Raw genomic sequence first — 24752 nt, 5'->3', positions numbered from 1 at the left:
TACCAACATGTTGAGCGTATAGAAGTTTCCACTCATTCCAGCCTTTGTTCTCTAATTCTCGATCTTGCTTAAGATCTCATCAGTCTAGGAAGCCAGCTGAGCACAGTTAGTCTGTCTGAAAATCTAACACTGGTCTGACTGAATTGCTCCACAATCACCCCCCCAGTAATAGCTGGGAACGATTCTACTTTCCCATACTAATTGTAAACAGCTGTTGCCCCAAAGCTGAAACTTTTCATTTCAAAAGTGATAAATACACATTACATTACTTTGCTTATTTATCTTACATGTTACACAAGAACCTCTCACAACAGTCCTCATTGAAGTTAAAGTTCGTGTGCTCTACTGACCTCTACTGGATCGTTAAAGTTGGATTTATACTCAATGCTGGTCAATAAATAGTGTAGCTAATTCAGTGTAATGCCGTATTTTTTTATGTTAATGCATTTGTATGTTTTTATTGCAAACTTTGACTACTCCGGATCCTTTCAATAATTTGGGGCAGACTGCAGGGGCCACAGACTACAGTACCCACACTGCCTTTCTTCAAATCCAGGGCGAGGGGAGAGGTGAGCGACCCAAGAAGGGGTTGAGTGGAACCAATGATGTGTAGACGCACCATTGAGTGGAACAAGCTGCAGTGAAGCGTGCGTTTTGATATGTCGGACCCGGCGGCACAGGCCTTGCAACCCCGGCTACATCAAGCTCAGTCTGGTGGGACTGCTGGGTCTAACGCTGCTGCGGTGGGATCTGGATCGGGGAACAGTGACCCAGTCAGACCAGGTCTTAGCCAACAACAGCGGGCGAGTCAGAAAAAAGCCCAAGTCAGAGCTTTTCCACGGGCGAAAAAGCTCGAGAAACTCGGCGTCTTCTCCGCTTGCAAGGTAGCTAGCTAACGTTAGCTATATGGCTAGGCTAGCTAGCCAACTTCAAAACAATGACTAGCTAACTAGCCATTTCCCCTACTTGTATAACAGTCTCAACAAACAGAAAAAATACACCATTGTCATTTGCAATGTGTTTCTAACATGCAATAATAGCCTTCATAAATGTATATGGTTAACCAACTTTGCTAGCTAGACAGCCAACTAGCATGAATCTGCTTTATGATGCTAGTGGGGGCTTCTGATTTACTTTCTTTTTTTTAGGCTAGTGACACATGCAAGTGCAATGGCTGGAAGAACCCACAACCGCCAACTGCCACCCGAAGTATGGATTTACAGCAACAAGCGGCCAGCCTTAGCGAGTCCTGCCGCAGCTGCGGGCATGCCCTGGGTAGGCTGCCTTATGACTCAACACTAGTTTGAAGGATAGACATGCTTCATGATCACACTGAACCTAATGTCATCAATACACATCATAGATATAGAATCTGTATGCTATTCCATAATAGCAATTATGATAATATAAATTCCACATTGTAGGTTTCAGTCTCATCTCTTTATTGAGTGAGTAGTAAACATACTTAGCTATACCCTCTTTAAAGGAGCAATCAGCAGTTGCTACATCCATTTGTGTACTTATAAATTGATGATATGTACCTATTGATTCTTGAAGAATATAACTTATAAATGCTTCATGAGCTTAGTTCAACTGTCGTACCCCATGCCAGGTCGCAGTTGCAAATGAGAACTTGTTCTCAACTAGCCTACCTGGTTAAATAAAGGTGAAATAAAATAAAAAAAATCAGAACCCAAAATATAAGCTTGTTTTGTATTTTATGTTTATTTATTTAACCTTTATTTAACCAGGCAAGTCAGTTAAGAATACATTCTTATTTACAATGATGGCCTACCAAAAGCCAAAAGGCCTGCAGAGACGGGATTCAAAATAAATAAAAATATAGGACTAAACACACATTACAACAAGAGAGACAACACAACATAATGCGTGGACTAAAACAACAGCATAGCATGGCAGCAACACATGACAACACAGCAGGGTAACAACACAAATGACAACAACATGGCAGCAGCATAACATGGTAGAAGCACAAACAGGTTACTAACATTATTGGGCACAGACAACAGCACAAAGGGCAAGAAGGTAGAGACAACAATACATCACGCAAAGCAGCTACAACTGTCAGTAAGAGTGTCCATGATTGAGTCTTTGAATGAAGAGATTGAGCTAAAACTGTCCAGTTTTGAGTGTTTGTTGCAGCTCATTCCAGTCGCTAGCTGCAGTTAACTGAAAAGACGAGCGACCCAGGGATGTGTGTGCGCTTAGGGGACCTTTAACAGAATGTGACTGGCAGAACGGGTGTTGTATGTGAAGGATGACGGCTGCAGTAAATATCTCAGATGGGGGGAGTGAGGCCTAAGAGGGTTTTATAAATAACCATCAACCAGTGGGTCTTGCGACGGGTATACAGAGATGACCAGTTTACAGTGGAGTATAGAGTGCAGGGATGTGTCCTATAAGGAGCATTGGTGGCAAATCTGATGGCCGAACGAACATCTAGCCGCTCGAGAGCACCCTTACCTGCCGATCTATAAATGACATCTCCGTAATTTTGCTTGGTTAGGATGGTACACCGAAGGGTTAGTTTGGCAGCTGTAGTGAAAGAGGAGCGATTACGATAGAGGAAACCAAGTCTAGAACTTCATCCTGCAGCTTTGATATGTGCTGAGAGAAGGACAGTGTACTGTCTAGCCATACTCCCAAGTACTTGTATGAGTTGAAACAATGGAAATGTAAAGAAACACTATAGCCTAAAAACATTGGTAAAACTATCATTTCAATATCATGGATGGTCAGCCCTTGCATCCGTAGCTCTGTCTATACATTTGAGAGTAGTTACATTTCTCCAGCCCCATTCCTCAACTTTTTACTGAAACAGTGGCGGGGGGGATCCTTTCTCATTGTTTCAACTGCTGATTGACACTTTAAGAGGCTGATCTGTTATTGAACCCCTCCTGTGCAGCGGCCCATGTGTCCCACCTGGAGAACGTGTCAGAGGAGGAGATCAACAGGCTGCTGGGCATGGTGGTGGATGTGGAGAACCTCTTTATGTCTGTGCACAAGGAGGAGGACACGGACACCAAGCAGGTTTACTTCTACCTCTTCAAGGTATGAAATCACTTCCCTCCAGTCTAACCAGACAGACAAGTGTTGATGGCCATAACCTCTACTTTTCTGGCTTAGCACATATTGACCCTCTCTCTCCGTTGGTCTCTATCCCCCCAGCTGCTGAGAAAATGCATCTTGCAGATGAGTCAGCCGATAGTGGAGGGATCATTGGGGAGTCCCCCCTTTCAGAAACCCAACATTGAGCAGGTCGTAACAGTCTCCTTCCTACCTGTTTCACAAGCTGTTCTTTCCTTCTTCCCCAACGCTAAAGTACTTTTTGTACACGTTTGTTTTATTTTGTTCCTCAGGGAGTGTTGAACTTTGTTCAGTACAAATTCAGCCACCTGGCACCCAGAGAGAGGCAGACGATGTTTGAGCTCTCCAAGATGTTCCTCCTGTGTCTCAACTACTGGAAGCTGGAGACTCCCACACAGTTCCGTCAGCGGTCCCAGAAGGATGATGGCACAGCCTACAAAGTGGACTACACCAGGTGTGTGTGTGTATGAGTGTGTGTGAGGGTGTGTGTGAGGGTGTGAGCAATGTGTTGTGAATTGTTTTAATTCCAGCGTATTGCATCTTGCTTTTTTGTTATTGTTGTATTGCATCTGGTTTATTTTCTGTTCATGTGGAGGTCTCACTGCAGTATGCTCATTTTGTTCCCATCAATAGTGACTCACAACTACTGTAATCTAATCTGTGTCTTGTTTCCCAGGTGGTTATGCTACTGCCATGTCCCCCAGAGTAACGACAGCCTGCCGCGCTATGAGACCACCCAGGTGTTTGGCCGCAGTCTGCTCAAGTCAATCTTCACCGTGACGCGCCGCCAGCTCCTGGAGAAGTTCAGAGTGGAGAAGGACAAGCTCCTCCCAGAGAAACGCACACTCATCCTCACACACTTTCCCAAGTACGTGGTGTGCAACCAATCCGTAGTAATCCGCTCGGAATCAAAGTTGATTCTTATTGTGTTTCTCCCTCAAGTTACAATCAAACCAGTATTCTGGAGGGAGTGAGATGGACGCTGTGTATCCGTGGCTTGTAACAAAGGGTTTGTGTCCCAGGTTTCTGTCTATGCTAGAGGAGGAGATCTATGGGGAAAACTCTCCCATCTGGGAGGCTGACTTCACCATGCCTGCCTCCGAGGGGGGGCAGCTGGGTCACCAGTTAGGTGAGGGGCACTTATGTTACAACTAAATAAGTGGTTCTCATAAGATCCATAAAGGCACTTATAGGTTGTATAACATGTAATGTATGATTTCCTGATCTCCATTTTCAATAATTCTGTCTGGTTTCGGTCATTGTCCTGTGTGTTTCTGATCCTGGCAGTGATCAGCCCTGCTGCAGTGTCGGGCTCGCCCTCCTTCTCTAAGGGCATGAACAGTGGCTCTTCGCTAGGCAGTCTGGGGCTGGACGCTGGCGTGGCCGAGCCCATAACAGGTCAGTAACTCTGGCAGCCCCGCCAAGCTAACTTTTGCTTTGTACTGGGTGTGAGGTAATAGCTGACGTTTGTTTTTATGTCTTATCTGTCTATGTGGGAGCTTTTATTTCCCATGCCTCTGTAGGATAGCCTCAGACACACAAACAGCATCTAAATGAATGGTGGTTATAGTCATGTGTTGTACTGTCTCCCCTCAGGAGAGAAGAGGAAGCTTCCAGAAGTTCTGACCCTGGAGGATGCTAAGAGGATCAGAGTGATGGGAGACATCCCGATGGAGTTGGTCAACGAGGTGATGATGACCATCACTGACCCGGCTGCCATGTTGGGCCCAGAGGTGAGCGCTTCCCAAGACTGAGACGCCTCATTTAATGTCCATTCGCCAGTGCAACATGTATATTTATGTTGACTGCAGATATGTTTTATCTAGTCTTAACATCTAAATATGGAAACTGGATGTTTGTTAGAATGAATATAATAATTACCTGCGTTGATAATCACTGTCATTCTCTGCTAGACGAGTCTGCTGTCTGCCAATGCTGCTCGTGATGAGACAGCCCGGTTAGAGGAGAGGCGGGGCATCATAGAGTTCCATGTCATAGGGAACTCTCTTTCCCAGAAGTCCAACAAGAAGATTCTGATGTGGCTGGTGGGCTTGCAGAACGTCTTCTCCCACCAGCTGCCTCGCATGCCCAAAGAGTACATCACACGCCTAGTGTTTGACCCGTACGTAGACATTTGAACGGTTTCTCTCACCTGTACCCCGTCTTCAGTGAAGCCTCTTGAAATGAACTTTTTGTGACCCTTTCTCTCCACTCCCTTGGACCGTTCTCTGTCCAGGAAGCACAAGACGCTGGCCCTAATCAAAGATGGCCGTGTCATTGGGGGGATATGTTTTAGGATGTTCCCCACCCAGGGCTTCACTGAGATCGTCTTCTGTGCCGTCACATCCAACGAGCAAGTCAAGGTATGGACGCGCCTCTCCTTTACATACAACAGCAAAAATACTGAAATCAATCATCTGGGTAAGTTAGACTTAATGGCTTGTTATTGTACTTACGATATCTGTCAGAGTTTGAATGTATGTTGGACTAAGAGCCCAACATTTCCCCCTGATTGTTTTCCATTGTGGTTTCAGGGCTACGGTACTCACCTGATGAACCACCTAAAGGAGTACCACATCAAGCACAGCATCCTGTACTTCCTCACCTACGCTGATGAGTACGCCATTGGCTACTTCAAGAAGCAGGTATGGTATAGGATGATAACATGTACCTCCCTCTCTTCCTCACCTCTCCTTTGACCTCTCTCCTCTGTCTCTCTTTGCCATTGCAGGGTTTTTCCAAAGACATCAAAGTGACTAAGAGTCGTTACCTTGGTTACATCAAGGACTACGAGGGGGCTACCCTCATGGAGTGTGAGCTAAATCCCAGGATCCCCTACACAGAGCTCTCTCATATCATCAAGAGGCAGAAAGAGGTGAGATGACTCTGTAGGAAGTCCTCACATTGTGGGGCACACAGGTTGAGGTGAATGTCATTGGACGGTTATGCATCTCTGGACCTTTCTCCATCTGTTGATGAAAGGACAGTGTTAATGTCCATGTTGGTGTGTTTTTTGTCAACCATGGCTGGTCAGATCATTAAGAAGCTGATTGAGAGGAAGCAGAGCCAGATCAGGAAGGTATACCCAGGACTCACCTGCTTCAAAGAGGGGGTACGGCAGATCCCTGTGGAGAGCATCCCTGGCATCAGTAAGTGGCTGTGGGACCTTCTAATACCTTGTTCAGGGTATAGACTATTAATGCATTGTCCGATGTCATGTTTTAATTATTCTCTCTCCCTAGGGGAGACAGGCTGGAAGCCCAGTGCAAAGGAGAAAGTGTAAGCTGAATGTTTGGTCTATCAGGAAATGTAAAAAATGATGTGCAGTATTGTCATAAAAGAACTGGCAGCCTTTCCAATCACACACACCTGTCATTGAATTGATATATTATGACCTATCCTGTCTTGTAGGAAAGAGTTGAAAGACCCTGACGTGTTGTACAACATGCTGAAGAATCTCCTGGCCCAGGTCAAGGTAAAACACTGACACGCACCGATACAACCCAGTGTTCAACCTCAGGAGTGGTCAGACAGAGTCTGCATCCCAAATGGCAACCTATTCCCTATATAATCCCTGATCAAAGGCCTCCCGAGTGGCCCAGCGGTCTAAGGCATTGCATTGCAGTGCTAGCTGTGTCACTACAGATCCTGGTTCGATTCCAAGCTGTGTCGCGGCATGCCACGAACCGGGAGACCCATGAGGCGGCGCACAATTGGCCCAGCGTCGTCCGGGTTATGGGAGGGTTTGGGCGAAGTGCACGCGGACACGGTCGCCAGGTGTACGGTGTTTCCTCCGACACATTGGTGCGGCTGGCTTCCAGGTTAAGTGGGCAGTGTGTCAAAAAGCAATAAGGCTTGGCGCGGTCGAGTTTCGGAGGACGCACGGCTCTCGACCGTCGTCCGTACGGGAGTTGCAGCGATTGGACAAGACTGTAACTACCAATTGAATACCACGAAATTGTGGAGTAAAAGGGGGTAAAAAATAAAAATAAAAAACATCCCTGATTGAAAGTAGTACACTCAGTAGGGAATAGGGGACCATTTGGGGTTCAGACTGAAAGTCATAACAACGGTGTGGTTGTGTTCCTATCCCAGACTCACCCTGATGCCTGGCCCTTCATGGAGCCTGTGAAAAAGACTGAGGCTCCAGACTACTACGAGATCATACGCTTCCCCATTGGTGAGTATGTCATCCGCTCATTATTCCCTGGCTTGTTTATATGTCCCAGCCATGACAATTATCTACCTATTTGAACTCATTTTGAAAATTAAAATAGAAAAAAAGCATGTTTCACCAACTCAAAGTCCGCCTGGATATGTCAGTAAACCCGCTGAAGGAACATTTCAAATATAACCTACGTGTCCCCCTCTCCTCTCTCCCTCCTTCCTGTAGATCTGAAGACCATGACGGAGAGGCTGAAGAACAGATACTATGTGACCAAGAAGCTGTTCATAGCAGACCTGCAGCGCGTCATTACCAACTGCCGTGAATACAACCCCCCGGACAGCGAGTACTGCAAGTGTGCCAACACCCTGGAGAAGTTCTTCTACTTTAAGCTGAAGGAAGGGGGCTTGATCGAGAAGTGAAGCTAGGGTCACAGGTCACCATGCACATAGGCCCCACTGCGGAACAGCAGGAAGGAGCGCTCGTGGACACTCACTCACACACACTGTCTTGTGATGACATAGTCAGGGGGTCATTGCTAGCCGTATTCCAACCCCTTTTTCCCTCGTCTTTTCTTTTGGGAATCCTTCATTAATGGCAGTGCGTGTTTATGCATGTTCTATTTATATTACTGGTGGGTGAAGGGAACTGTGGGGTGTAACAACAACAACATTAGGAGGTAATTGAATAGGCTCTATGGGCGAGTTAAGTTTGTTAATGTGTCGAAATGACTCTCCATCAATCCCTCCCTCTCTCACTGTTGGTTTGTCTCCCTCTATCCCTGTCTCACTGCCCTCTGTAGTATAGAATCTCTCTGTGTGTTGCTGTCTCATTCTGGTTTCATTCTTGCTCCAAGTGATTCATAGAAGGATCTGTAACGTATTCCTGTACCAAAACGACTGGTCCCACAGCAGATCATGTCAAACTTTCCACATAGGTAACGTTCAAATTATAGGATGGCATTTTCACGGAATTGTTTCTCAGCCGGATAAAATAATGCCCTCTTAGACATTCACAGCTCCTCCAGATGGGAGTTGTATTTTTGGTACTGACATGGAAACGTGAGTAGGGGGGGGGACCTACGCCGTTGTTGCCTTCCTGTACTGACATACACTTGAAAAGAGGCCAGTAGACTTGGAGGGTAGAAATACAATGTGCCCTTGAGTTAGAAGACGAGACCTGTTCAGACTCGCATTGTCAAAGTCCGGTCGCAGTCACAGATAATGTCGCCACACCTCACAAGCCCCGGATAGGTATTTAGCAATAATTTAACCACATCATGTGACAGGACACGCTAACCATTGGTTGATACAATGCAACAACTGAAATGTAGTCAGCCTGAAGCGTGACCATAGATATCCCTGTCTGACATTGCCTTATGTTGGATTTGGCATCATGTGATTGGTCTGTAGAAAAACTTGCAACTTTCCTATACGTTTCATCTTTATGGTTGCCCTCGAATAATGTCCCCACAACAAATGTATGTTGAACTTTTTATTTATTTATTATTTCACCTGAACAGTATAATGAAAAACCTACCGCTACATTTGAAGATACTTAGGCCTAATGTTTGTGTAGTCAATACTGTTCTTTTCCCATTCACTTCTGGGCCAGTATGGCCATGTCACTGATCTCAAACATGGTTGTTTTTCTTGGGGAAACATCAGAGATGGCGTAGTAGTGTGTCAGTGTTGTTTTAATGGTGTTGTCTGATCTGAGGGTAGTCTCTGGAATCCCAGACCAAGGGCAACAGCAGGAGCGTTGTTAATGTGGGAGCCCACGTTTAGGTTTCTGTTTGTCCTAGAAATAACCTGTTTCTGATGGAAGCACAGGATCCAACCACAGTGGTAAACATGACCGTTCGATTTGTCAGTATTTCGCTGAAAGGCCATAGAGCCCCTGTCAATACAGTATGTAGGTGTTGCACAGCACTTACCCTCCCTGCTGGTTCTGTCTCTTCTATGGTGGATATGCATTGTGTTAATGTATAATAATGGCTGACAAACACACAAAAAACAAGTGTCTGGTTTGGTGTTCACTCCATACTCACAAGCAGTACTGCATGATGGAGAACTATAATTGCATCCATTTCTGTTGTGTTGTTACTGAGATGGCCACGGCTATTCACACACACCCACTTCTTGTTCATGGTCGGTGTCTGATTGTCTGCCTCTTGAGATGCCTTTGGTTCTCTGCTATTTTGTAAGACGTTTTGGGGGAAATGACTTGTCTGTGCTGGGTGGTTGAGTATTCCACTGAACTGTTGTGTGTGTGTGTTTGTACTTGAATCATGACTAGCTTTGAGCAACTAAAGTGATGTCAATGTTTCGTTATTCAGGGTTGTCAGTTATGTATCTCTCAATCTACCTATGTATGCTGCATAAAGATTCTGAAAATACTGTGTGAGTGAAATGTAAAAATATTAGGACTGCTACAGTTTCTTTTAGTTATATGGTTTGAAGAGCTCTTTACTGTAATACTGTTCATTAAAATAAAGTTTTTATAGTCAAATATTTCTGTGCTTATTATTATCTTATAAGATGGCAACTAGTTACAGTATACACTGTGTTTATGTTATGTTCCAGTAACCATGCAGTGTTGTTTAGTAGGTGTGACCATAAGGTTTATTCAGGCTGTTTAAATGCCATTCAGACATGCTGTACTGGTGTTTCTCATGGTGTCTTGCAGTTTTGTTTTCCTGATGTCACAACTGGTAAGAATGGGGCCCATTAAGGGCTCTGGGTGCTTTGTCAGGCTAAAAGAAATCTGCAACAGATTTCTCCTGGACTGCAGATAATTAGACATAACAGTCCCTCTCAGTACAATACCACTAGATTAACACATCTGCAGTTTGGTAGATTTCGTAACTGATACGGCTCCTTACGTGTATTAATATCCCTACAACTCTTCTACTCTATAATTCACATCCTTGTGTCACTTTACTTAGACATACTCTGTTGGCCCTCAAGAACTCCCTTGATTAGGACCCCTTCACAAGAGAAGGAAGTGCTTTTGGTTTCGTTTTTCTGTTTGGGTGTCACCGGGGTGGATCATTATCAGTGAAAACCCCTCTGTACTCAGAACCTGGTCACAACGGACCATGGACATTGTCTGCTGCTGATCCAAAACATAGAGCTGCTTCAGAAACACTTGGTGAGCTGAGTTTGAATGTGGCTTGACTTAATCTATAGCTGACTGCCACAAATGGTAGTAGACATTTGCAGTGTGTATTGCATTTTAGTTTTAAAATAGCCTTGTGGTGCACTGCCTTTAGTCTAATGAGCGTTTTTATTTCTAAGGACAAGGAGCTGTGTGTGGACCAACAGACCAGTAGGATGGCAGACTTTAGGCTGTATGAGTACCAGGAGGAGGTGGTTCAGAGGGCTCTCCGGGGGGAGAACATCATCATCTGGCTGCCCACCGGAGGAGGAAAGACACGGGCTGCTGTGTATGTGGCCAAAAAACATCTGGAGAATAACCCCGGAGCTAAGGTGGCTGTGCTGGTCAACAAGGTAGGTAGGGAGGGGTTACTAGAGCTTTGGGCCGATTTTAGCAGATGTTTCAGAGTAACTGGCCAGGTAACTGACCCATCTGTGTAATTGTATCTAGGTAGTCTGACATTTTAGTATAGGCCTGTTGTTAAATTCCATACAAAACCAGAAAATAAAGGTTCCACTATTCCCAGGGAAACCATGGCTAACTGTTGTTGACGTTATGTTTTCCAGGTTCATTTGGTCGACCAACACTACAACAATGAGTTCAAACCCTACCTGGGTCGAGACTATAGCCTGGTGTCTATCAGTGGGGACTGTGACCAGAAGGACTTCTTTGGCTGCGTGGTCAAGAACTCTGACCTGGTCATCTGTACAGCACAGATACTGGAGAATGCCCTGACCAACCAGGAGGAGGGAAAACATGTCGAGCTCTCACGTGAGTGGCTACTCTGCTGCCTTCCACATATTGAATCATGGCATTGCTGTGAGGTGTGTGTAGTACACACTACTTGTTACTGATTATTTAGAAGTTAGGCTGTTGTAAGATGGCTCCCAGGCTTTGTTCCACTGTGCACCAGTAGCCCTTGGTATCAATCCCAATTGACAGACACGTCATGATAAAGACTATCTACACCTGACACAGTAAAGCGCTGGAACCTAAGCTAACACACTTAAAAGACTGGTCCATATCTTACGTTTAAACCATATGTTGAACTAGTATACAGTAAAACCATTAGATTCCATTAAGTTCACAATACCATTGTGTTCCTTTCTCCCAACCATAGAGTTCACTCTACTGATCATTGATGAGTGCCACCACACCCATAAGGAGGGTGTCTACAATAAAATCATGGCGCGCTACGTGGCACAGAAGCTGAAGGGAGAGAGGCGGCTGCCGCAGATCCTGGGCCTCACTGCCTCTCCTGGGACAGGGGGAGCCAAGAGCATCAAAGGAGCTGTGGAGCATGTGCTGCAGGTCAGTTTCTCTCTCTCCGGTGGTCTTTACATGCTATTCATTCAGCCCCAACTTTCTTCCTGAGTAAAAAAATGAATAATGTTCCTCATCTAACCCTTTACATTTACCCTTTTCATTTCATTATTTATGGCCTTCAGATTTGTGCCAACCTGGACTCAGTGATAGTGTCGTCTAAAGTGTACGCCCCTGAGCTGAAGAAAAAGGTCCCCAGACCCAGGAAAAGGTTTGACATCGTTGACAGAAGACCTCAGGTGAGTTAAATTCTGTTCTGTAAACATAGAGCCTTTGAACTTGAGACCTGTATTGGTTTGAATTCAAATTCAACAAACTCCTGTTTTGTCTCAGGACCCATTTGGGGATCACCTGAAGTTCATGATGCAGTTTATCCATGACTTCATGGCCTTAGGGCCTGACTTTCCTGTCAGGGAGTTTGGCACGCAGGAGTACGAGGCAGACGTGGTGATTCTGGAGAAGAAGGGTAAAATCATCCTCTTAGTATGAATTAATACCACATTATAGAACCTAAGCACAGGAAGTATTTTCATGCAGCAAATCACACAAGGAAACTTCCTCAGTCAATACCAGAGATTTGAATACTGTATTAAAACCTATTTTGGATGTGTGTTTCCTGGTGTAGGTGTGACAGACAGGAACAGACTGCTGGCCCAGTGTGCTCTCCACCTGCGTCAGTACAACGACGCCCTGCTCATCAACGACACTGTGCGCATGGTGGATGCCTTTAGGGTCCTGGAGTCCTACTATAGTACCAAGAGCTCCACCGCCATGCAAGGAACCGACTTCTTCCTGCTTGGACTCTACCAGGGTGAGAGCCTACAATCTCTCTGACTTTCTCCCAAACTGTATGCGTGTGATTCTCTGGAATATTAAGGGTATATATAGGAAGTTCAACTTCTGAACATTGAAAGTCAGTGTTCTGTTCCTCAACAGAAAACGAGGTGGAGCTGAGGAAACTGTCAGGCGATGCCCGGTTTGAAAACCCTAAAATGGGGAAGCTTCAGAACACCCTGCTGGAGCAGTTTGACCAGGGTGGGAACTCCAGAGGGATCCTGTTCTCCAAGACCCGTAAAAGCATCTGCTGCTTGTATGACTGGGTGTCCAACAACCCAGCACTGCAGCGTGCTGGTATCAGGGCAGCCATTCTGACTGGCGCTGGCAATGGCACCAATTACATGACCCAGGTAACTTGACATGAAACTTGTGGAGGTATAGAAAGGTGGGTTGGAAAGTGCCAAGACCTGTGTTATTGTCAGGGTTTTCCTGTGGTGAAGTAGAGGAGGACCAAAACGCAGCGTGGTTATATTGACTCATGTTTAATAAAAACGGATAAACATGAACACTACAAAACAATAAACGTGGAAAACCAAAAACAGCCCTATCTGGTGCAAAACACAGAGACAGGAACAATCACCCACAAAACCCAACACAAAACAGGCTACCTAAATATGGTTCCCAATCAGAGACAATGACAAACACCTGCCTCTGATTGAGAACCATATCAGGCCAAACATAGAAATAGACAAACCAGACACACAACATAGAATGCCCACCCAGCTCACGTCCTGACCAACACTAAAACAAGGAAAACACATACGAACGATGGACAGAACGTGACAGAACCCCCACCCCAAGGTGCGGACTCCGAACGCACAACCTAAACCTATAGGGGAGGGTCTGGGTGGGCATCTCTCCGCCCGCGGTGGCGGCTCTGGCGCTGGACGTGGACCCCACTCCATAATTGCCTTAGTCCACCTCCTTAGTGTCCCTTGAGTGGCGACCCTCGCCGCTAACCTTGGCCTAGGAAACCTAACAATGGGCCCCACTGGACTGAGGTAGCTCGGGACCGAGGGGAAGCTCGGGACCGAGGGGAAGCTCGGGAGTGAGAGGAAGCTCAGGCAGGTTGATGGATCTACCAGATCCTGGCTGGCTGGTGGTTCCGGCAGATCCTGGCTGACTGGCAGATCCTGGCTGACTGGTGGATCCTGGCTGACTAGCGGATCTGGTGGATCCTGGCTGACTAGCGGATCTGGCAGATCCTGGCTGACTGGCATTTCTGGCGGATCCTGGCTGACTGGTGGATCCTGGCAGACTGGCGGATCCTGGCTGAATGGCGGATCTATCTGATCCTGGCCGACTGGCGGATCCTGGCCGACTGGCGGATCCTGGCCGACTGGCAGATCTGGCGGATCCTGGCAGACTGGCGGATCCTGGCTGACTAGCAGTTCTGGCAGATCCTGGCCGACTGGCAGATCTGGCAGATCCTGGCCGACTGGCAGATCCTGGCTGACTGGCATATCCTGGCCGACTGGCAGTTTGGGCAGATCCTGGCCGACTGGCTGTTCTGGCGGATCCTGGCAGACTGGCGGATCCTGGCTGACTGGCGGATCCTGGCTGACTGGCGGATCCTGGCTGACTGGCGGATCTGGCAGATCCTGGCCGACTGGCAGATCCTGACTGACTGGCAGATCCTGACTGACTGGCAGATCCTGGCCGACTGGCACTTCTGGCAGAATGCTGGATCTAACTGATCCTGGCTGACTGGCAGATCCTGGCCGACTGGCGGATCCTGGCCGACCTGGCGGATCCTGGCTGACTGGCGGATCCTGGCAGACTGGCGGATCTAACTGATCCTGGCTGACTGGCAGATCCTGGCTGACTGGCAGATCCTGGCTGACTGGCAGATCCTGGCTGACTGGCAGTTCTGGCTGACTGGCAGTTCTGGCGGATCCTGGCTGACTGGCAGATCCTGGCAGACTGGCGGATCCTGCCTGACTGGCATTTCTGGCGGATCCTGGCTGAATGGCGGATCTAACTGATCCTGGCTGACTGGCAGATCCTGGCCGACTGGCGGATCCTGGCTGACTGGCAGATCCTGGCCGACTGGCAGCTCTGGCGGATCCTGGCTGAATGGCGGATCTAACTGATCCTGGCTGACTGACAGATCCTGGCCGACTGGCGGATCCTGGCTGACTGGCGGCACTTGCGGCGCTGGGCAGACTGGCGGTGCTGGGCAGACTGGTAGCTCAGACGGCGCTGGGCAGACTGGCGGCACTGGCGGCGCTGGGCAGACTGGCGGCACTGGCGGCGCTGGGCAGACTGGCGGCGCTGGGCAGACTGGCGGCGCTGGGCAGACTGGTAGCTCAGACGGCGCTGGGCAGAAGGGTAGCTCAGACGGAGCTGGGCAGACTGGCGGCACTGGCGGCGCTGGACAGACTGGTAGCTCAGACGGCGCTGGGCAGACGGGTAGCTCAGACGGCGCTGGGCAGACGGGTAGCTCAGACGGCGCTGGGCAGACGGGTAGCTCAGACGGCGCTGGGCAGACTGGAGAAAAAGGCTCTGGTAGCGCTGGACTGAGGAGCACTGGTGTCTCTGTAATGAGGGGCTCTGGCGCCTCTGGCATGAGGGGCGGTAGCTCTGACAGCGCCGGACAGGCGGGAGACTCTGGCTGCGCTGGAGAGGAGGAAGGCTCCGGCAGCGCTGGAGAGGCGGGACGCACTGTAGGCCTGATGCGTGGTGCTGGCACTGGTATGCCGTGCATACTATGCCAAACCAACAGATTTCTTTCTACTCTGTCCAATACATCCTCCACACTCTCAGACTCAGCTTCGCCGACAGCTCCAATTCCATCCATGGCTCTGCCCAGGGTCCTTTTCCGTCAAGGATCTCCTCCCAAGTCCATTTATCCAAATAGTGCAGCATCTCCCACTGCTGCTGCTGCTGCTCCTGTTGCTGCTGCCTCTGTTCCTTCTCCTGCTGCTGCTTTTGCCGTTGCCCGTTACCACGCCGCTTGGTCCTTGGTTGGTGGGTGATCCTGTCAGGGTTTTCCTGTGGTGAAGTAGAGGAGGACCAAAACGCAGCGTGGTTATATTGACTCATGTTTAATAAAAACGGATAAACATGAACACTACAAAACAATAAACGTGGAAAACCAAAAACAGCCCTATCTGGTGCAAAACACAGAGACAGGAACAATCACCCACAAAACCCAACACAAAACAGGCTACCTAAATATGGTTCCCAATCAGAGACAATGACTAACACCTGCCTCTGATTGAGAACCATATCAGGCCAAACATAGAAATAGACAAACCAGACACACAACATAGAATGCCCACCCAGCTCACGTCCTGACCAACACTAAAACAAGGAAAACACATACGAACGATGGACAGAACATGACAGTTATACCAACAACTGACCTGTTTGTGTGTTTCTGTGGTTGCGCTTGTAGAATGAGCAGAAGGACACAATCCGCAACTTCCGCCTGGGCTCCCTCAACCTCCTGATCTCCACCAGCGTAGCCGAGGAGGGCCTGGACATCCCAGAATGCAACCTGGTGGTGCGCTATGGGCTGCTGACCAATGAGATTGCACAACAGCAGGCCAGTGGCCGGGCTCGGGCGAGTGACAGCGTTTACTCTGTGGTGGCCCAGGTGGGGGGCCGGGAGGTGCGTCGGGAACTCCTCAATGAATGTCTGGAGGACTTGACTGGCAGGGCCATCGACGAAGTGCAGAGGATGGAGCCCAGGGAGTTCCAAATGAAGGTAAGGCGATTCCTCATGGTGGTGAGGCTGGTATCTTTCTCTATGTTCTACCCCTGCATGTCTCTAATCTCTTTGGGGAAAAAGGACAGACCTACACTCACTCACTTTCATATTTTTCCAGTATATGCCATTTGAACTCGGCACCCAAATGATTTTTGTTACTTATAAACTTTTGAGTTGAGCACGCCCGTTCCTCATGATCTAATCTTGTTTTCACTTGATTTCTTCTCTCTCTGTCTCCCCTATTAGATCACTGATCTCCAGACAGAAGCCATGTTGACCAGACATTTGGCAGAGCACTTGAAGATCAAGAAGAGGAGTCGTTTCAATGCTGCTACGGTTCAGCTCTTGTGTCGAGGCTGTTTTCTGCCCGTGGCCTTAGGCAATGACATTAAAGTAATTGAAAACGCACACCATGTCAACATCAATCCTGACTTTGAGTAAGTTGTGCTTCTCTAATGTCTGTCTTGATACTGTCACAAGACTTATTGGTCCACATTGTAAGGCAAAAAGAACACATATTTGAAGTGGTTTTGCATCAGTGTGTGTGAGGAGGTAACCTGTGCATGTGTGTTTGTTTTCAGGAGGTACTATAAGACCGGTGGGCAGCCCGCGCTGAAGACTTTCGAGGACTGGGAGCCAGGCCGTGTGATCAGCTGTGCTGCCTGTGGCAAGGTGAGGTTGACCTTTAACCTCTAGCTTTTTATTTTAGGCCGAGGCTACGGATCCGTAGGCATATATTTTGCCTAGTGGCGCGCGCTGTTGAGTTGTGGCCCAGATGAGTGAAAAATGCAGCCATTTACACAATCATCCTAAAACCTCAGGTGGTGTTTTTTGTCTTACAGCATATGCTATGCTATTACACTAAGTGTACAAAACATTATGAACACCTGCTCTTTCCGTCACATCGACTGACCGGGTGAATTCAGGTGAAAGTTACAATCCCTTATTGATGTCACTCATTAAATCCACTTCAATCAGTGTAGATGAAAGGGAGGAGAAAGGTTAAATAATGATTTTCAAGCCTTGAGTGTGTGCCATTCAAAGGTGAATGGGCAAGACGAAAGATGTAAGTGCCTTTGAAGGAGGTATGGTACTAGGTGCCAGGCGCACCGGTTTGTGTGTGTAAAGAACTGCAATGCTGCTGGGTTTTTCACGCTCTACAGTTTCCTGTGTGTATCAAGAACGGTCCACCACCCAAAGGACATCCAGCCAACTTCATATAACTGTGGGAAGTATTGGAGTCAACATGGGCCAGCATCCCTGTGGAACCCTTTCGACACCTTGTAGAGTCAATGCCCCAACGAATTGAGGCTGTTCTCAGGGCAAAAGGGGGTGCAACACAATATTATGAAGGTGTTCCTAATGTTTTGTACACTCAGTGTATATTCAGTTCTGTTATGAACAATACTATCATTATGTGATCTTGCCGACATTGATTCAGCTTTGATATCCCTTTATTAAACGAGCACCATTCGCCAGAGTAGCCTGTTCTATACGATTAGAACAGAGACTGTACGTAAGTATAGAATGCTGCACATGCGCAGGAACTTCGGAAACCTTTAGTCCCCGAGAAGAAAGGTCCAGGAAAAGTTGGATCAGCAGCCATTCCGTTTATCTTATGGTACTTAGGATTAATCTATTGTCTTTTGATATGCTTATATATGGAACTCTACATCAGTTTATTTGTTTATACATTTATATCTGAACAGCAATGGGGAATGGAAATGATATATAAGAAGATTGCCCTGCTTCCCATTCTGGCCATCGAGAACTTTGCCATGGAGACTCCGGAGGGAAGAGAATTAGCCAAGAAGTGGAAGAACGTTGAGTTTACAGTGGAGGAGTTTAACTTCAGCACGTACTGTCATAACAAATTCCCTAACATGTTGGATTGATCCGCTATTACACTGGAGGAAGGACTGTAACTGGGGTTTTCATGGTGTTTCCACCTCGTACTGTTTTCACCTTTCCACTAATCTTCTCTTCCTTCCTCTCTCTGTCTGTCAGTCTGTGTTGCTTTAGTCTAGACTACCATTGTGTTGCTTATGCATGATCCTGAAGTGTGTCATAGTCCTATGACAGGGGGAGAGATGCAGTGCCTTGGGTATGGTTGGCCCTGTTAAATCAGGTCTGGCCAGGCCTCCACACTGCTATAGGCAGTGTGACGCAGCAGCGTGCTAAAGCATGTTACCCAATGATCAGGGTTAGAATTAGCTCGTCAGCTTTGTTTATGCCCAAGGTCCTCTCTCCCTCTCTTTCCCTCCCTCTCTCTATCCTGGGTTTCTTCTGCTCCATCGCAGCCAAGCACGCAGAAACATGTGAACTTAGCACCCCTGTTCTAAGATGAACTCAAATGATCTGTTTTTCTATTTTTAGCAAAGTAATATCAGCATGGTCCATATTTTGTCATGAATCTGTACTGTCTTTGTTTTAGATTGAACCTGAAACGTATACCTTTCGCCTGATACTCTTTGATAGTTGATGCTACTTGATCATGAATGAAACGTTTTCAAATTGATATTTCAATATATTCCACAGGTATACTATTTTATTGTGTGTTCACAAGGGTGTACACTTTCTTGCCTAAAATGAATGAAATGATCTACTGTAATTATTTTTTCTTGATAAATAATTTGGCATTATTTGTCTGAACATGTCTATGTTGAATGTTATGAATGAAAAATAAAAGAATAATAGATAACTACTAGATAATATAAGTATAGTGGTTAGAGCGTTGGACTAGTAACCGGAAGCTTGCAAGTTCAAACCCCCGAGCTGACAAGGTACAAATCTGTCGTTCTGCCCCTGAACAGGCAGTTAACCTGCTGTTCCTAGGCCGTCATTGAAAATAAGAATTTGTTCTTAACTGACTTGCCTGGTTAAATAAAGGTAAAATAAAATAAAAAAATATAGATCTCATCTTCATTCCTGTCTTCATACACTCATCCACAAGATGGCGGTCTTAGCCTTCCAATGTCTACTTCCATACCTGCAGTAGAGGGAGCTCATGGTTTTACATTCCCTCCTTCCCTAATCCCTGCCCTTTAGTTTAGTATGGGCAGATATATTTAGTTTAGTGTGGGGAGAGATATTTACTTTAGTGTGTGGAGAGATATTTAGTTTAGTATGGGGCGAGTTATTTAGTTTAGTGTGGGGAGAGATATTTAGTTTAGTGTGGGGAGAGATATTAAGTTTAGTATGGGGAGAGATATTTAGTTTAGTGTGGGGAGAAATATTTAGTTTAGTGAGGGGAGATATATTTAGTTTAGTATTGGGAGAAATATTTAGTTTCGTGTGGGGGGATATATTTAGTGTGGGGAGAGATATTAAGTTTAGTATTGGGAGAGATTTAGTTTAGTGTGGGGAGAGATATTTAGTTTAGTATGGGGAGAGATATTTAGTTTAGTGTGGGGAGCGATATTGAGTTTTGTATTGGGAGAGATATTTAGTTTAGTGTGGGGAGAAATATTTAGTTTAGTGAGGGGAGATATATTTAGTTTACTATTGGGAGAGATATTTAGTTTAGTGAGGGGAGATATATTTAGTTTAGTATTGGGAGAGATATTTAGTTTCGTGTGGGGGGATATATTTAGTGTGGGGAGAGATATTAAGTTTAGTATTGGGAGAGATATTTAGTTTCGTGTGGGAGGATATATTTAGTGTGGGGAGAGATATTAAGTTTAGTATTGGGAGAGATATTTAGTTTAGTGTGGGGAGATATATTTAGTTTATTGTGGGGAGAGATATTTAGTTTAGTGTGTGGAGATATATTTAGTTTAGTATTGGGAGAGATATTTAGTTTAGTGTGGGGAGATATATTTTGTTTATTGTGGGGAGAGATATTTAGTTTAGTGTGGGGAGAAATATTTAGTTTAGTGAGGGGAGATATATTTAGTTTAGTATTGGGAGAGATATTTAGTTTCGTGTGGGGGGATATATTTAGTGTGGGGAGAGATATTAAGTTTAGTATTGGGAGAGATATTTAGTTTAGTGTGGGGAGATATATTTAGTTTATTTGGGAGAGATATTTAGTTTAGTGTGGGGAGAAATATTTAGTTTAGTGAGGGAGATATATTTAGTTTAGTATTGGGAGAGATATTTAGTTTAGTGTGGGGAGATATATTTAGTTTATTGTAGTATTGGGAGAGATATTTAGTTTAGTGTGGGGAGAAATATTTAGTTTAGTGAGGGGAGATATATTTAGTTTAGTATTGGGAAAGATATTTAGTTTTGTGTGGGGGGATATATTTAGTGTGGGGAGAGATATTAAGTTTAGTATTGGGAGAGATATTTAGTTTCGTGTGGGGGGATATATTTAGTGTGGGGAGAGATATTAAGTTTAGTATTGGGAGAGATATTTAGTTTAGTATTGGGAGAGATTTAGTTTAGTGTGGGGAGAGATATTTAGTTTAGTATTGGGAGAGATTTAGTTTAGTGTGGGGAGAGATATTTAGTTTAGTATGGGGAGAGATATTTAGTTTAGTGTGGGGAGAGATATTAAGTTTAGTATGGGGAGAGATATTTAGTTTAGTGTGGGGGGATATTTAGTTTAGTATTGGGAGAGATATTTAGTTTAGTGTGGGAGAGAGATTTAGTTTAGTATTGGGAGAGATATTTAGTTTAGTGTGGGGAGCGATATTGAGTTTTGTATTGGGAGAGATATTTAGTTTAGTGTGGGGAGAAATATTTAGTTTAGTGAGGGGAGATATATTTAGTTTACTATTGGGAGAGATATTTAGTTTAGTGAGGGGAGATATATTTAGTTTAGTATTGGGAGAGATATTTAGTTTCGTGTGGGGGGATATATTTAGTGTGGGGAGAGATATTAAGTTTAGTATTGGGAGAGATATTTAGTTTCGTGTGGGGGGATATATTTAGTGTGGGGAGAGATATTAAGTTTAGTATTGGGAGAGATATTTAGTTTAGTGTGGGGAGATATATTTAGTTTATTGTGGGGAGAGATATTTAGTTTAGTGTGTGGAGATATATTTAGTTTAGTATTGGGAGAGATATTTAGTTTAGTGTGGGGAGATATATTTTGTTTATTGTGGGGAGAGATATTTAGTTTAGTGTGGGGAGAAATATTTAGTTTAGTGAGGGGAGATATATTTAGTTTAGTATTGGGAGAGATATTTAGTTTCGTGTGGGGGGATATATTTAGTGTGGGGAGAGATATTAAGTTTAGTATTGGGAGAGATATTTAGTTTAGTGTGGGGAGATATATTTAGTTTATTGTGGGGAGAGATATTTAGTTTAGTGTGGGGAGAAATATTTAGTTTAGTGAGGGGAGATATATTTAGTTTAGTATTGGGAGAGATATTTAGTTTAGTGTGGGGAGATATATTTAGTTTATTGTGGGGAGAGATATTTAGTTTAGTGTGGGGAGAAATATTTAGTTTAGTGAGGGGAGATATATTTAGTTTAGTATTGGGAGAGATATTTAGTTTCGTGTGGGGGGATATATTTAGTGTGGGGAGAGATATTAAGTTTAGTATTGGGAGAGATATTTAGTTTAGTGTGGGGAGATATATTTAGTTTATTGTGGGGAGAGATATTTAGTTTAGTGTGGGGAGAAGTATTTAGTTTAGTGTGGGGAGATATATTTAGTTTAGTATTGGGAGAGATATTTAGTTTAGTGTGGGTGGATATATTTAGTTCAGTGTGGGGAGATATATTTAGTTTAGTGTGGGGAGATATACACTGCTCAAAAAAATAAAGGGAACACTAAAATAACACATCCTAGATCTGAATGAATGAAATATTATTATTAAATACTTTTTTCTTTACATAGTTGAATGTGCTGACAACAAAATCACACAAAAATTATCAATGGAAATTAAATTCATCAACACATGGAGGTCTGGATTTGGAGTGACACTCAAAATGAAAGCGGAAAACCACACTACAGGCTGATCCAACTTTGATGTAATGTCCTTAAAACAAGTCAAAATGAGGCTCAGTAGTGTGTGTGGCCTCCATGTGCCTGTATGACCTCCCTACAACACCTGGGCATGCTCCTGATGAGGTGGCGGATGGTCTCCTGAGGGATCTGCTCCCAGACCTGGACAAAAGCCTCCGCCAACTCCTCGACAGTCTGTGGTGCAACGTGGCATTGGTGGATGGAGCGAGACATGATGTCCCAGATGTGCTCAATTGGATTCAGGTCTGGGGAACGGGCGGGCCAGTCCATAGCATCAATGCCTTCCTCTTGCAGGAACTACTGACACACTCCAGTCACATGAGGTCTAGCATTGTCTTGCATTAGGAGGAACCCAGGGCCAACCGCACCAGCATATCGTCTCACAAGGGGTCTGAGGATCTCATCTCGGTACCTAATGGCAGTCAGGCTTCCTCTGGCGAGCACATGGAGGGCTGTGCGGCCCCCCAAAGAAATGCCACCCCACACCATGACTGACCCATCGCCAAACCGGTCATGCTGGAGGATGTTGCAGGCAGCAGAACGTTCTCCATGGCGTCTCCAGACTCTGTCACGTCTGTCACGTGCGAACCTGCCTCAGTGTGAACCTGCCTTCATCTGTGAAGAGCACGGGGCACCAGTGGCGAATTTGCCAATCTTGGTGTTCCCTGGCAAATGCCAAACGTCCTGCATGGTGTTGGGCTGTAAGCGCTACCCCCATCTGTGGACGTCGGGCCCTCATACCACCCTCATGGAGTCTGTTTCTGACCGTTTGAGCAGACACATGCACATTTGTGGCCTGCTGGAGATAATTTTGCAGGGCTCTGGCAGTGCTCCTCCTGCTCCTCCTTGCACAAAGGTGGAGGTAGCGGTCCTGCTGCTGGGTTGTTGCCCTCCTACGGCCTCCTCCACATCTCCTGATGTACTGGCCTGTCTCCTGGTAGCGCCTCCATGCTCTGGACACTACGCTGACAGACACAGCAAACCTTCTTGCCACAGCTCGCATTGATGTACCATCCTGGATGAGCTGCACTACCTGAGCCACTTGTGTGGGTTGTAGACTCCGTCTCATGCTACCACTAGAGTGAAAGCACCGCCGGCATTCAAAAGTGACCAAAACATCAGCCAGGAAGCATAGGAACTGAGAAGTGGCCTGTGGTCGCCACCTGCAGAACCACTCCTTTATTGGGGGTGTCTTGCTAATTGCCTATAATTTACACCTGTTGTCTAGTCCATTTGCACAACAGCATGTGAAATGTATTGTCAATCAGTGTTGCTTCCTAAGTGGACAGTTTGATTTCACAGAAGTGTGATTGACTTGGAGTTACATTGTGTTGTTTAAGTGTTTAGTTTAGTGTTGGGAGAGATATTTAGTTTAGTGTGGGGAGAGATATTTAGTTTAGTGTGGGGAGAGATTGTCAATCATGAAAGGCAAGATTTATTTCCAGGTCAAAGCTTTCTTTGGTCCTCATCTCCATTCTTGAAAAAACATGTTAGTGTTTAGCAACTTCTAAATGAAAGATTTATCCACCTAATTACAAGATTAAATCTGTGTGTTTTGAACTGCCTTTTTTTGTTCGGTTTATTTTCTGGAAACAATTGACTGTTTAAAAGACTTCATTGGGGTAAGCTTGGTTTCTCAACTCCACAATATGTACATCTCGCTGGAGTTGGGTTGCATGTTGAGGAGCACCTTCACCGTGTCACATGATTACTAATCTCTTCAAAAAAGATCAACAGAGTATGAGCTTTTTGAGCACTGTCTCTCTAGGACATGTTTTATAACAACTAGGAATTATAGGAGATGATTTAGCCAGAAAAGCCTGCAAACCAGTGCCTATTCTGTTTTCATGGGGGGTTATCCGCTACAGACAGACAGACAGACAGACCAGACCAGACCAGACCAGACCAGACCAGACAGGAGAATAGCTGATGTGATTTGGCTTAATCAGGCCTGGGCTCTGTAATAATAGCTGATGTGATTTAGCTTAATCAGGCCTGGGCTCTGTAATCATAGCTGACTACTTGGCTGATGCTAATTCAGTGCACGTTAATTGCAATCAGCTCCTTGTCTGAAATGAAAGCAAGGTTGTTGAGCAACTATTTATGATGCAAAAGCCGTCTGATGGCAGTCTGTGATTGTGTGAAGGAGTTGATCAGATAAGTGCAGACAGTGACTTGAGTGACAGCGACACGCCACTTCCACACAGTTTATACTAATGATAACTGCCTGACACTTTCAATGTTCAAGCCACTCCAATGTGAGAGATGACCTGGAAGTGAATTCAGAATAGCTACATGGAGAAAGAATGATACGGACAGGCCTTGAACATCATGGAATATTCCCTTTTCTCTCTCTCTCTCTCTCTGGGTGAAGGCTTGGCCAAGGCAGCTCACTTCGTTGATTTTCAGGGTCTAGAGGAGTAAGAACACCATGTTGTTGTAATGCATGCCACAAACAAAATACGTCCCCTCCTAACACATGGTGAATGTAATGGTACGTTATTTGTCCGAACTGGGTGGGCAGG

The 24752-nt window shown here is 45.6% G+C and overlaps 2 protein-coding genes across 2 annotated transcripts; both read left to right on the top strand.

The window, feature by feature from the left end:
• Nucleotides 1-419: 419 nt before the first annotated feature.
• On the top strand, nt 420-9786 carry LOC118372172 (histone acetyltransferase KAT2A). Its single transcript, XM_052518718.1, has 18 exons — nt 420-884; nt 1149-1275; nt 2927-3072; nt 3190-3279; nt 3381-3562; nt 3785-3976; nt 4131-4237; nt 4396-4506; nt 4705-4841; nt 5022-5230; nt 5345-5471; nt 5643-5753; nt 5840-5983; nt 6143-6257; nt 6351-6387; nt 6520-6583; nt 7204-7288; nt 7502-9786. Exons 1-18 carry the CDS (start codon nt 660-662, stop codon nt 7693-7695), a joined length of 2403 nt encoding a protein of 800 aa, XP_052374678.1. The 5' UTR covers nt 420-659; the 3' UTR covers nt 7696-9786.
• Nucleotides 9787-10276: 490 nt separating this feature from the next.
• On the top strand, nt 10277-19219 carry LOC118372177 (ATP-dependent RNA helicase DHX58-like). Its single transcript, XM_052518717.1, has 12 exons — nt 10277-10426; nt 10573-10785; nt 10999-11203; nt 11553-11743; nt 11881-11994; nt 12089-12221; nt 12381-12566; nt 12692-12942; nt 15993-16304; nt 16554-16744; nt 16889-16979; nt 18017-19219. Exons 2-12 carry the CDS (start codon nt 10609-10611, stop codon nt 18200-18202), a joined length of 2037 nt encoding a protein of 678 aa, XP_052374677.1. The 5' UTR covers nt 10277-10426; nt 10573-10608; the 3' UTR covers nt 18203-19219.
• The last annotated feature ends 5533 nt before the right edge of the window (nt 19220-24752 follow it).

Source organism: Oncorhynchus keta, chromosome 5, assembly GCF_023373465.1.
Source record: "Oncorhynchus keta strain PuntledgeMale-10-30-2019 chromosome 5, Oket_V2, whole genome shotgun sequence".
NCBI classification, from domain to species: Eukaryota; Metazoa; Chordata; class Actinopteri; order Salmoniformes; family Salmonidae; genus Oncorhynchus; species Oncorhynchus keta.
Note: the sequence above shows the minus strand (reverse complement) of the source record. Positions and strands in the feature narration are given on the sequence as shown.